This window comes from Haliotis cracherodii, unplaced genomic scaffold, assembly GCF_022045235.1.
Source record: "Haliotis cracherodii isolate W230 unplaced genomic scaffold, xgHalCrac1.p SCAF_2, whole genome shotgun sequence".
Lineage (NCBI taxonomy): Eukaryota > Metazoa > Mollusca > Gastropoda > Lepetellida > Haliotidae > Haliotis > Haliotis cracherodii.
In genome coordinates, this window is record NW_027266275.1 from 48,887,402 (window position 1) to 48,899,989 (window position 12,588).

Here is a 12,588-nt window from a genome sequence, read left to right on the forward strand (position 1 = left end):
AGCTTTTCATACGCTTCCTGAAAGCCTTTTCACTTTCGAATAGCGTCATAGAGCACGCAGAGGATATAATGACAACACATCAGCAACAACCTCATTCCCCAGGATGGAAGACAATGTTGATATGTTGATGGTTTTTAGTAGCAACGTTTGTGATGCCTGGGGTGTCACGAGCCCAGACTTTATGCAGCATCAGGCAACAAACACTTACTTTTTTATGCAAATTGTGACAGTGGCGTGTGCTACAGGAAGGGCAGGATATGCTTACCCTTTTCCCTAACATCCGGTGTCATCACTGATTTTCAGTGATCTATTCATATTTTCTCCACCACTATTTTGGCTCTTTATTTCGCCCAATGGAATCTGTTTCAAAGGATAATAGAGACATTGACGTTTAAAATTTCCAGATACACAATGTCTATAAGCTTGCAGAGCTGAAAGGTTCAGTCCAATAAGTGGCTGGAATACATCATCTTTATGAAATAAAGAGCCACCATGGAATAGTCCTTGGAGATCAAGACCCTTGACACTTTTCAGGTGTTGTTTCCACTGCTTTATTGCCAAAATCACGGCTAAGAACTTGGGTCTGTTGATGCGCAGTTGTGCCTGATCACCTGCCCACAGAGCTGCTAGGTGGTCCATGTTTGCACCCCAACCTCTGAGGGATGAGTGCACAAAGAGGTGCTGTGTTGGTACAAAATCTCACAAGGTGACTTCATCACAAATGTTCAACAGATTACCCACCACTGTTAGCAGTTGGAAATAGCGAAAGTTGAAGATGACTCTACATTTTGCATCTAGGGCTGATGTCAACAGCCAGTTAAAGACTGTCATGTCTTCCAATGACAGCCTGCAGAGCTGACGGTTGTATCCTCAACCACCAGTCCATCAGAACCATTAGCAGAATTCTACTGGTATCGAACAGACCTCCTATGAGTTGGAGTGATTGAGACGGAACAAAGTCTGATTTTTCTAGGGTGACTAACTATCCCACCTGGAACAGGCACCTGGAAAGGGTGATATGTGGAACTAGAACCTGAGGATCTTGATCGTTTACGAAGGTTAACATCCCTGTCATGTATTAAGTCTACTACTGGTTTGATTATTTACCTGAACAACCACAGGGCCAAAGAAATTCCAAATGGAAGGACTCACCATGCCTCCCCTTGAAAGAAATCTGAGGAATGGCAGGTGTTTCGGATGAACAGGGACGTGCAGGTATGCATCCTGCAGGTTCTGGTGTTGAACACTCTCCTAGGAACGTAAGTGATTGTGAGTGAGAGAGTATGGTTTTACGCCGCTTTTAGCAACAGCAATATCACGGCGGGGGACACCAGAAATGGGCTTCACACATTGTACAGATTCTTCACACATTGTACCCGGAATCGAACCCGGGTCTTCGGCGTGACGAGCGAACACTAGGCTACCTGACCGCCCCTCGTAAGCTATTGAAATGGAACCAGGTGCCAACTTGTCACTTAAGCTATCATCAATTTTGATGCACGAAAAATTGAATGATATGCTGGTACAGAAAGTGTTCCCCCCCTCTATTCTGAAAAAGCAGTACAAGGTCCTTATTCCTACGTTTTTTTCTAGTCCTTCACACCTAATATCAGCTGGAACATGGATACAGAGTCCAAATCAACATGACTACCACAGTGCAGGATAAGAAGAAAGTGGAGGGATCAGGGACAGATAACTCCGGATTGTTAACCAAGGGCAGGGTGAACCTCGGAAGATCAAGAGGCATGTTCTCTAACAAGTGTCATCAGGAGATGACATTCCCCCTTCCCCCCGGCACTTGACAAATTCAGAAATGGATTTTGGTTACTTATACCCCACTTTAGGTTCATGGCCAATGGATACCTTCAGTTCAGTGAAGAAAAACATCACGCTGTTCATTATTTTTCAATAACCCAAATTATCAAAAGGCACCACTTCACCGTCTGTAAAGCAAGTTTCAACAAGAAATATTCAACGGTTCAGGACTTTGCTCCAAAATGGAAAACGGATGGAGGACAGACAGACGGACAGACGTTTTTTAAAATGGGGGGACAGAAATGTAAGTGTATCAAAATAAGTTATTTTTTCTGGATTAATGTTGCTGTATATTCAGTTAATATTACAGTTCACATCAATTGTTCCAACTTCTAATTCAATGATAATGGTAATTGACATGCCCCTAACGAATCTGGGTATGCACCATTTCTGGGTGTAACACACTGTCTAAGGATTAATGTACCGTCTCATTTTCAGATGTTACTCCACTCCTGTTGACCAAACAGCATTACTGATAATTACAAATCTATCTGAAGGTGAGACTGACCTGTGAGGCATGCCAATGATAAAACTGTCCACACCCAGGGCACTGCTTGAGTCTATCAGCGTCTTCATAGAAGATATAAGCACCTCACATCCCTCGAGTCCAAAACGCTTCTCTGATGACCATTTACGAGCAAGAAATTCCTCAAATCTACAAATAAACACCACATACATACACCAGAAAGACACATACAACATAAGTAACCTGCAAGTGCTAAAAGAAGTCCCTGGCCAAAAAATAACAATTTGCAAATTGATGAAAATCATCTTGTGTAACCTTTCAATCAATCAATAGATTCATACATCTAAATAATGACAGGGGCTATGATCTGGTAGTGCATCTTGTGTCTATCCTGTGGTAGATGTATGCATGCTGATGATACAAAAGTGTAAATTGGTAAGACAGAAATGCATCTGTGTCCCATTTTGAGACTATGTAAGTGAAGTGTTGAGTTGTGTTAGAGTTAATACCGTATAGATCTGATGAGTCTGGCCAGGACAAGCCTCTTCTCTTCATTGCTGAACTGCATTATACGAGGAGTTTCAAACTTCTTGCGAATCCAGTCTGTCTGTTCCAGGTTGTTAATGAACATAAATTCCACACCGATGTGTCGACAATAGACTTCCTGAAGGAAAGATTCTTATAAGTCAGGGATACAATGACACTGGGTAAAACAACATGAAAACATGAATTTCCACTCTGATTTCCTTTCCATCAGAGTAACACACGCCTACTTGTCAATGTACTTAGGTCAGCCTGATGAAAATTCTAAATACATTTCAGGTCTAATAACTTTACTGGTTGAAAACACATGACCTCAACTCAAAAGTCAACATATGTTGCTACTTAATAAAAAACATTTACACATCGGTCCAACAACATAGCTCCTGGATTGGGATAACAAAAGTCATGGACATCCTTCATTAATCACAACAAAAGTATAATACCTTATAAGTAAAATCTGTATAAATTTGTATACATATCCTGCATTATTCCTTAATGCATTATCTGCTGAGTTTTAACAGAAAGATGAACTGTGTGAGATCCACCTGGTAAAGAAAAGTTGTTCCAACCTGTTGGTGGCAGCACCTTCGCACAGTCGGCATGTAACCTGGAAGCAATGACGTCACATAAGAGCACATTACTGACCCGTGCAGTAGTAGCCAAAGCCAGTAGAAACACTGTCTTCTTCCTATGATCATAGAAGCAAGGTGAGTGGAGTGGTTCGAAGGGAGCCGTCCGAAGAGCCTACAAGACCCCATTCAGATCCCACATAGTTCGGGAATTTTTGTCATTCTCCGATCATCCAGGATGGCAAGCACAGAGTAAATGGAGACCAGGTACGTAGAGATGGTAGAGCCTTTCAACCGACATGAGCTGCGCAAGTAGAGGAAAAACTCAGCCAGGAATTGCAGCGACACAGTAATCGGATCCATGTCTGAGCAGAAGGCCTGGAAGGAGCACCACTTGTCATCATACAGTCCCTGTGTAGACGGATGGTGGGCTAAAGCAATAGCCATGGCTGCTCTACCCGAAAAGCCCATGGCTTCTAGGGCTTTGTGCAAATGTGCCAGGCGTGCAGATGAAACCATGCGGAGTTCAGGTGTGGCAACCAGTTGTGTGGGTATAACAGGAGGTTGGGCCACACCAGAAGTTCTAAGTGGTTGTCTCTGGCGAGGTCTCTGATGTCAATAAACCAACTTCTCCTCGGCCACCAGGGCCTGACCAAAATCAGTGTCAGGTTCCAAGTGGCCAATCAGGGAATCGCCTGCATTGATTCTTGTCCTGAGCAGCCTCAACGTCGTCATCCGGAAGTAGGGAGCGCATTCCAGGTAGCGCCGATGGAGATGGAGAGGTTGTGGGGTCTTGGTGGTGTCCTTCAGTGAGGAATGCCGAGGTTTATAGTTTCCCTTGGACGACTTGGCAGCTGACTGCTGCGTGACGTGCTCAAGGGCCTTGAGCACAGTCTCGTGCCTCGAAAAGCTGGAAATCCGAGCATGTGTAGCAGTGATAGCTCAGTTAAACAGGGAGGGCCCAGGCCATGGTTGACGTCTGAGGGATCTCTGGAATTCGGAATTCGGAATTCCATTCTGTAATAGCCAAGTACCCTAGACCTGTGGGAGCTGAAAGACCATGACAGTCCGATTTGGATTCCGACAAATCCTGTTGGATAGCTGTGGCGGAGGAAGCGAGTGTCGAGAGAGGATTTAGCAAACGACAGAGTTCCGACTCGCAAAGGCAAGACGTGTGTCAGGTTTGGACGACCCGGTCATTCGATGTAGGTCCTCTTCAAAAGGTGCGCTCCATCTACTACATTGGAGGAGTGGACTGGTAAGACGTCCCGACAGAAATGAGGGGGGAATGAGAGACAGCTTAGCAAAGTCCTTGTCTAAAGCCGCCACGAGGTCCGTCAACATGGGGTCTGGTGGTAGCAAGGTCTGGTGAGACCAAACTGTGGTCTTCTTATCGACATCGGAACTCGGAGAGGGAGCGACAGAGGATATGTGGTTGGCTATCCAATCAGGAACCTGGGACATACCTAGGTGGGTGTCAATCTCCGGAAAAGGGGGATCATAATTGTGGGGAAAAGATCCCTCCGAGGAGTTGGAGCGGTAGGTACGATCTCAACAACAGACAACTGCAAGAGCAGTGACAGGACCAGGAAGACTTGGCAGAATGCGGTGATAGAGGCAGAGATGACGAGGCAAGAGATGATTGAGGTTTATGAGTAGATGGAGGGGCATCGGGGAGGCAATAGTTGAAGCCACCAGAACCAACAAAAGAGGAGACGTAATGGAGCGTCGAGGCCATCAGTGCCGCCAACATTGCAGGAGGCACTGCAGTGCCACTGGGGCTGGAGCTGGAGGAGCCACAAGAGCCGCAGACGCTGCATCCTGAAGTGCTGGGAATGCTGGAGGTGCCGCCGATGCCAAGTTGGGGTAAACTAGCGCAGGTGCCGGTGCTGTCGACATAGAAGGCAGAGACTGCATGGACGCAAGCCTGGTAAGGGTCGTCACCCTAAGGGGGGACTGCAATAGTGGCATTGAGCTGATGGAGTACAAGGTGTCATACAATCAGGCAGAGGGTACAACGAGGCATACATTTAAGTTGAACAAGTATTTGTCACAGAGTGACGAAATATCCCCCGCCTGTACACCATAGTACCAAATATGAAGACAATCCAGAGATTAGTTCTTGAGATATCGCGGCAACACTGTTTTCCAACTCCAAAAGCAGATTTGCCTGCTGTGACCTTGAAAATGGGGTCAAGGTCACCAAAACTGACTGGTGTCTGCGGAGTCTGTATATACACCATAGTTACAAATATGAAGACAATCCAGAGATTAGTTCTTGAGATATTGCGGCAACACCGTTTTCCAACTCCAAAAGCAGATATGCCTGCTGTGACCTTGAAAATGGGGTCAAGGTCACCAAAACCGACTGGTGTCTGCGGAGTCTGTATATACACCATAGTTCCAAATATGAAGACATTCCAGAGATTAGTTCTTGAGATATTGCGGCAACACCGTTTTCCAACTCCAAAAGCAGATATGCCTGCTGTGACCTTGAAAATGGGGTCAAGGTCACTAAAACCAACTGGTGTCTGCGGAGTCTGTATATACACCATAGTTCCAAATATGAAGACAATCCAGAGATTAGTTCTTGAGATATTGCGGCAACACCGTTTTCCAACTCCAAAAGCAGATATGCCTGCTGTGACCTTGAAAATGGGGTCAAGGTCACCAAAACCGACTGGTGTCTGCGGAGTCTGTATATACACCATAGTTCCAAATATGAAGACATTCCAGAGATTAGTTCTTGAGATATTGCGGCAACACCGTTTTCCAACTCCAAAAGCAGATATGCCTGCTGTGACCTTGAAAATGGGGTCAAGGTCACCAAAACCGACTGGTGTCTGCGGAGTCTGCATATACACCATAGTTCCAAATATGAAGACAATCCAGTGTTTAGTTCTTGAGATATCGCGGCAACAAACAGGTGGGACGTACGGACGGACGGACGTACGGACGGTCGTGAATACTATATCCCCCGCTTCGCGCTTTCGCGCGGCGGGGGATAATTAAAGTAGTTTAAGTCATATGGATGTGGCAAGCATATTAAGGGAAACGGGAGGCATAATGTGACTAAAACAAGAGGCCCATTGGGACTGTATTGGTCCCCTGGATATCTCAGCAATCATGACAAAATATACATTTGCATTGGTATATAATACTGCAAATATTTCCTAATTTTGACTGTCAGCATTTAAAAGGGGTGGATGGCAAAACTGACAGCATGAACATGTACTTCTCTAGATACAAATGTAACATAGATCTGAACCGTTTCCATGTTATGATCCAGGATCTAAGTTTCCAGAGGCAAGGTTAGACTCCATGGCGATTCCTATTGGCATAAATGTATTATTCTTCTCTTCATAACAAACAAATTTATACAATGTATCTGTTTATTATAGGGTGGGGATAATATCGGTTTGCATATTATGGTCAAGGTTCTAACTCCTTTGAGAGTGATGGACAGATGGAACAGAAACCCCTGTCCTGGTAGCATGGATGTATTGTCTAATGAAGATGAGCATGGGTATATAGGATTGGGATTTTGATGATCTAAACAATTATGACCCATAGTCCCTTTCGAACCGGACCCCTGGAGTGGCAACAGTAACATGTATGTATTTGTGTTATGATGTCAAGTATATGTATATATAGATTCCAAGTTATGCTTGTTTGTTTGTTGTTAACACTGCACTCAGCAATATTCCGGCTATATGACGGCGGTCTGTAAGTAATCAAGTCTGGACCAGACAATCAAGTGATGGACATCATGAGCATCGATCAACGCAATTGGAATCGATGACATGCATCAACCAAGTCAGTGTGTCTGACCACCCGATCCCGTAAGTCGCCTCTTAAGACAAGCAAAGTCACCTTTTAGGGCAAGCATGGGTTGCTGAAGACCTATTCTACCCCGGATATTCACAGGTCAAGTTAGGATTCAATTTCTCCCATCAGGGGGTGGGGGTTCAGCTCCTCCATTTGTACAATTTTGAATCCTCACCAACAGAGAATGCATCCAAACAATTATGGAGGGACGGACGACAGATGCCTCGTTATGGCATTAGCTCAGCTTGGACATTTATGCAAAGGTTAGTGAAAATTCAATGCTTTTAAAACACACAAAACATGAGGTAAAACAGAATAATGGATTACCCAAGACAGACAAAATAATTCAGAATGCAAGACACGAAAGTGTGGCCATGTGGCAAATTCAAAAACAGCAGATGGAACACCAATACGCAGGTAAATTACCGCTACTAGTGCCCCAGACAAGAGATAAAATGTCATAAATATGTATGGAAATGACCATAAAGGGCGCAAACCAGAAACATTAGATAATATATTAGCTAATGTTGAATGTAGAAACCAAGCAGAGTAGCAAGCAAACACAATAGGCTTTATTTCTACAAGGAATACATCAGTACGACCGTCCATGGAGGTGACAATACAGTAATGTGCTCTTAGGTGACATCATAGCTTCCGGGTTACGTGACGACTGTGCGAGTGTGCTGCCACCTACAGGTTGGAACAACTTTTCTGAAGCAGATGGATCTCACACAGTTCATCTTTCTGTCAGAAAACAGCAGTAAATGCATGAAGGAGTAATGCAGGATAAGTTAAATGATCTCATTTTACTGAAACATAGAGCCACAAGGCTCTGTAGCTCACCTGACTTATGAAGAAAAAAATATTTTGGTCCAAAAATCTGTTGTAGACGAATTAGTGGAAAAGATTCTTGGAAAAAACCTCTAACTTTGCAACATTGTTTACGACAACGAACTTGAGTATCTCAACATCAGCAGAGGACATTCATTGAATGAAAGTTTCTAATGCATGATCTTGTATTACACAAGATGGAAAATGTTCTTGTCATACAGCCTCATACCGCCGAAATACCATTAACACATGGAATTCATCCTCTACATGTGACATGTAGTCACAATGTCAAGATCACACTAGATGCAAATCTTATCAGTGTAGGTGGTATGACTGCCTTCCTGTTGCCACGACTAATCTAAGACTATTACATCTGAACCAAGACAAAACATGTCTATAATATGATGGAAGATCTGAAGAAAAATGTCTTTCAACATTCTGCACAGATTTAAACTGCCCATATAATTTACATTTGGAAGAAAGTTCATCATAGCTTCCGGGTTACGTGACGACTGTGCGAGTGTGCTGCCACCTACAGGTTGGAACAACTTTTCTGAAGCAGATGGATCTCACACAGTTCATCTTTCTGTCAGAAAACAGCAGTAAATGCATGAAGGAGTAATGCAGGATAAGTTAAATGATCTCATTTTACTGAAACATAGAGCCACAAGGCTCTGTAGCTCACCTGACTTATGAAGAAAAAAATATTTTGGTCCAAAAATCTGTTGTAGACGAATTAGTGGAAAAGATTCTTGGAAAAAACCTCTAACTTTGCAACATTGTTTACGACAACGAACTTGAGTATCTCAACATCAGCAGAGGACATTCATTGAATGAAAGTTTCTAATGCATGATCTTGTATTACACAAGATGGAAAATGTTCTTGTCATACAGCCTCATACCGCCGAAATACCATTAACACATGGAATTCATCCTCTACATGTGACATGTAGTCACAATGTCAAGATCACACTAGATGCAAATCTTATCAGTGTAGGTGGTATGACTGCCTTCCTGTTGCCACGACTAATCTAAGACTATTACATCTGAACCAAGACAAAACATGTCTATAATATGATGGAAGATCTGAAGAAAAATGTCTTTCAACATTCTGCACAGATTTAAACTGCCCATATAATTTACATTTGGAAGAAAGTTCCACAGCAAATGCCTATCTTGACAAAGACAATCATACAATCTTTGCTTATATGTAGACAACATTTACATCTCCAATATCATGATAAATATTTCTACTAAATGTAGCCCAAGTCCTCCTTCTAACGTTATCCAGGGACATGAATAAACAATATTGATGGGGTAATCAACAAGTAACTAACTGGAGCAATTTACACCAGTATCTGACACTTGGGACACATACTTATATTGCAGCGGCACTCTTCCACATTTGCCAAATGCCCAAACAACACTGGCATATTTACTTGATTTCATAACCCTTTTACAAAAATAAGTTTGCACATTTTAGATTAATTCACAGTGGGCCATACCCCAGATCTCAGATAATAACAAAGTATGGGTATAATCACTGCATCAATGTTTTTAAAACAACACTGTCTTAGTCCAAGAGAGCAACACTATATCAACTGGGTCCCTCTGACTAACAAGCCGACCCTTAGACACTCAAGTCAACATGACCTGCACCAGGTGGGATTCGTAGACAGATCTCTGGACCATATCCTGAAGATGCAGGACATCCAGTCAGCTCAGATAATATAATATGGATGTTGGCACAGCTCTTGCTCATGCAACAGAGTCATCTTCTACAGCAGGTATGTCACTATCCTCCAGAGCCGCTGAAGAGAAGTATGTTGTCGCAGTCTATTACAGCCCCACAGGTCTTCACCAGCAAACAAAGAGACATCAAGGAGGCAACCCTTTTTATAAACCTCTGATGATGTCACACAAAAGTAACAGGAGGTTCTTCTAAATGTTGATAAACTAACAAGGCAGGCAATATCAACAATGCCCGGGGCCTTCCTGTGCAATGCCCAGGACCTGATGAATACATTTAAATGGTAATACCTAGGTAAAACAATTAAGTTGAATCTTGATGTGAACACGCTTGTCTTTGATCATTGGTTGAAAGTCATAATTTTTATAAACATGAAAATTCCACGATGTGCATCCTCACATATCGTTTTGTAACCCACTGAACTACCAGGGCAGGTGAGGAGAACTTTTTAAGTTTATCATGTCATGAGTCTACCTCGTCCATGCTCGCACGTTTTTACCTCTTGCAGGCTTTGAGCAAATTCCTTTTATACAGCAATACACTGTATTGTTTCACTATAAGGTGTGACGGTGTGTCGATGTTTTCTTATTTTTTCTGTTATTTCTTGCATTTAGTCAGTTCATAAGTTGGATAAAACACGCGTCCTCGGTTTTGATTGAAAATTAACACCTTGACCTTCTATACTTATGCCCCAGCCTGGAATGACACATCTACACATCCCAAGGACAGTCCTCAAGAATGAATTCCCAGAGGCGGTCCCCGTAGCATGTCACTCATCAAAATTTCAGCACATCTCTCCAAATCCCGTTGACCTTGCCTTCCTCACCGACATCCATTCAAGACTACTGATATTCAACACAACACAAGCCTCGGATCCAGTTCATCAGTTCACAGAAAATTGGAAAGCAACCACAGATAACGCATGGATGTCTGAAGTTGTAAGAAGAGACTACAAACACCATTTCCTAGTATGGCCAAGTCTTGTGATACATCCTAATGGATGTCAATTCCTTCCGGCAGGGGCCAAGCTAGCCGCTGCCAACTTGGCCATAAAAGCTTGTATTGAGCGAGCCATCAGTACATGAGAAGCAGATATTATCCCCATATTCTACTCACTGTTCTTCCTGGTTCCGAAGGAAAATACATTGGAAATATACATGATAATCAATTTGAAAGTACACAACAAGGATTATCTCGTTTGACATCCCAAATTCTAAATTAATGGAGAGCTACAATGACGACTTCCTATCAGCAGATCAAGCAAACTACAATCTTCCTCATCCAACTACTAGAGCACTTGGAATCTCCTAGTATGAGAGTTCCGTAAATGTTATACCTATTCAATCTGAAATTTGGTGGAATGGTGGACGAACAAGATTTTGTTTGTTGAGCAGCTTTTGTGCTCATGTGAATATCCTTTGTGTTCTTTTGGGATACAAAGAAGTCTGGGGAGTAGGAACTCTTGGTGGTGTCGGACTCCTTTCAGGGCAAATAGCTCCCTCAAATAGTTGTGCCTAGATTGGCAATGGCAAGATTGCACCCGCTAATTTGGTTTCTTGTTGTTTGTTTGTTGTTTAACGCTGCACTCAGCAATATTCCAGCTGTATCACAGCAGTCTATAAATAGTTGAGTCTTGACCAGACAATCCAGTGATTGATATCATATGCATCGATCTATGCAATTGGGATCGATGACATGCATCAACGAAGTCAGTGACCATTCGATCCTGTTAGTCACCTCTTCAACAAGCATAGTCGCCTTTAACGGTAAGCTGAAGACCTTTTCTACCCAGAATCTTCAGGGGTCTGCCTCCTTGTAGAAGATATTGGTGCCCAATTGGGTGGTATATATAACATGTATATTAAACAACTTCAAGTGATTAACTTCCCAGAGTTGGCATTATGCTGAAGTTAGCTTATCTTTAGACAAAGCCAGGTCAATAGGAATTGGTTGAGCATGTGGTTCTAGTATCGCGTCATGTACATCGTCACCCTCTGCCTCCTCTTCCGTTTTGTGGGCAGGTACACTCATCTCTGATATGTGTGGGTTTGGGCGTGTTGATCTATCTTTGCCACAAAAAGAAATACTGATCACTTTGTTCAGCTGGCCGTTTGTGAGTACTTGCCATCAGACTAATGATAGAATTCTGGAATATTTGGTTGGTAGCTCGCGTAACCTCTTCCAAGACAGTCTAAGGTATTGTGGATGAATTCCGCCTGATCTAAGTTATGTCGATCATTGAGTGGACAGATAGGCCTGCATATTCTTTGTTGAATAGAGGTAGCACAAGCCAAATACCTTCAGCAAACTAATTAATATAAGTACTAGTGTTCATCGTATGCTTAGGTCCTTGACCTTGAGCATATTGATACGCATTCTGGGTGAATGGTTTCTAACTAGTTCAAAATAGTCCTCATCAATGGCATGGCATGGTGGAAAAGGGCAGTTGAGTCTTGTAAATAGACTTACTCGCTGGCAGGGAAGGTACTTTGAGATCCTCCAATTGTTCGTTCCTCATAGATTCATCAGCCTGTTTGATAAAATTTTCCATGAATGATGGAAACGGCAGAGTAGTAAAATCTGCTTCCTTGACGACTCGTTTGGCAAACCCTGAATGCTTGATGACATGGGTCACAGGTTCATGCTGGCAGTAATTCTGGGATGAGATGATGTAACTCATGTATGACACCGAAAGAATAACCATTAGCATTCATGGTTGGAACATACAAGCTATGTTTTAGCTACAGGGACCAATTGTTCTTGGCAACATGTCTGTGTTGCATTTA

At 42.9% G+C, this 12,588-nt stretch overlaps 1 protein-coding gene across 2 annotated transcripts in view; it reads right to left on the reverse strand.

Annotated features, from left to right (window-relative positions):
• The window catches only part of LOC139468161 (2-oxoglutarate dehydrogenase complex component E1-like), a 96,358-nt gene that overhangs the window by 63,323 nt on the left and 20,447 nt on the right, over window positions 1-12,588 (reverse strand). For both annotated transcript variants that reach the window (XM_071249947.1, XM_071249948.1), the window contains exons 6-7: window positions 2,791-2,945; window positions 2,324-2,470 (exon numbers count right to left, since the gene is read on the reverse strand). In XM_071249947.1, coding sequence (XP_071106048.1) covers window positions 2,324-2,470; window positions 2,791-2,945 — 302 coding nt within the window. The remainder of the gene's footprint in view (window positions 1-2,323; window positions 2,471-2,790; window positions 2,946-12,588) is intronic.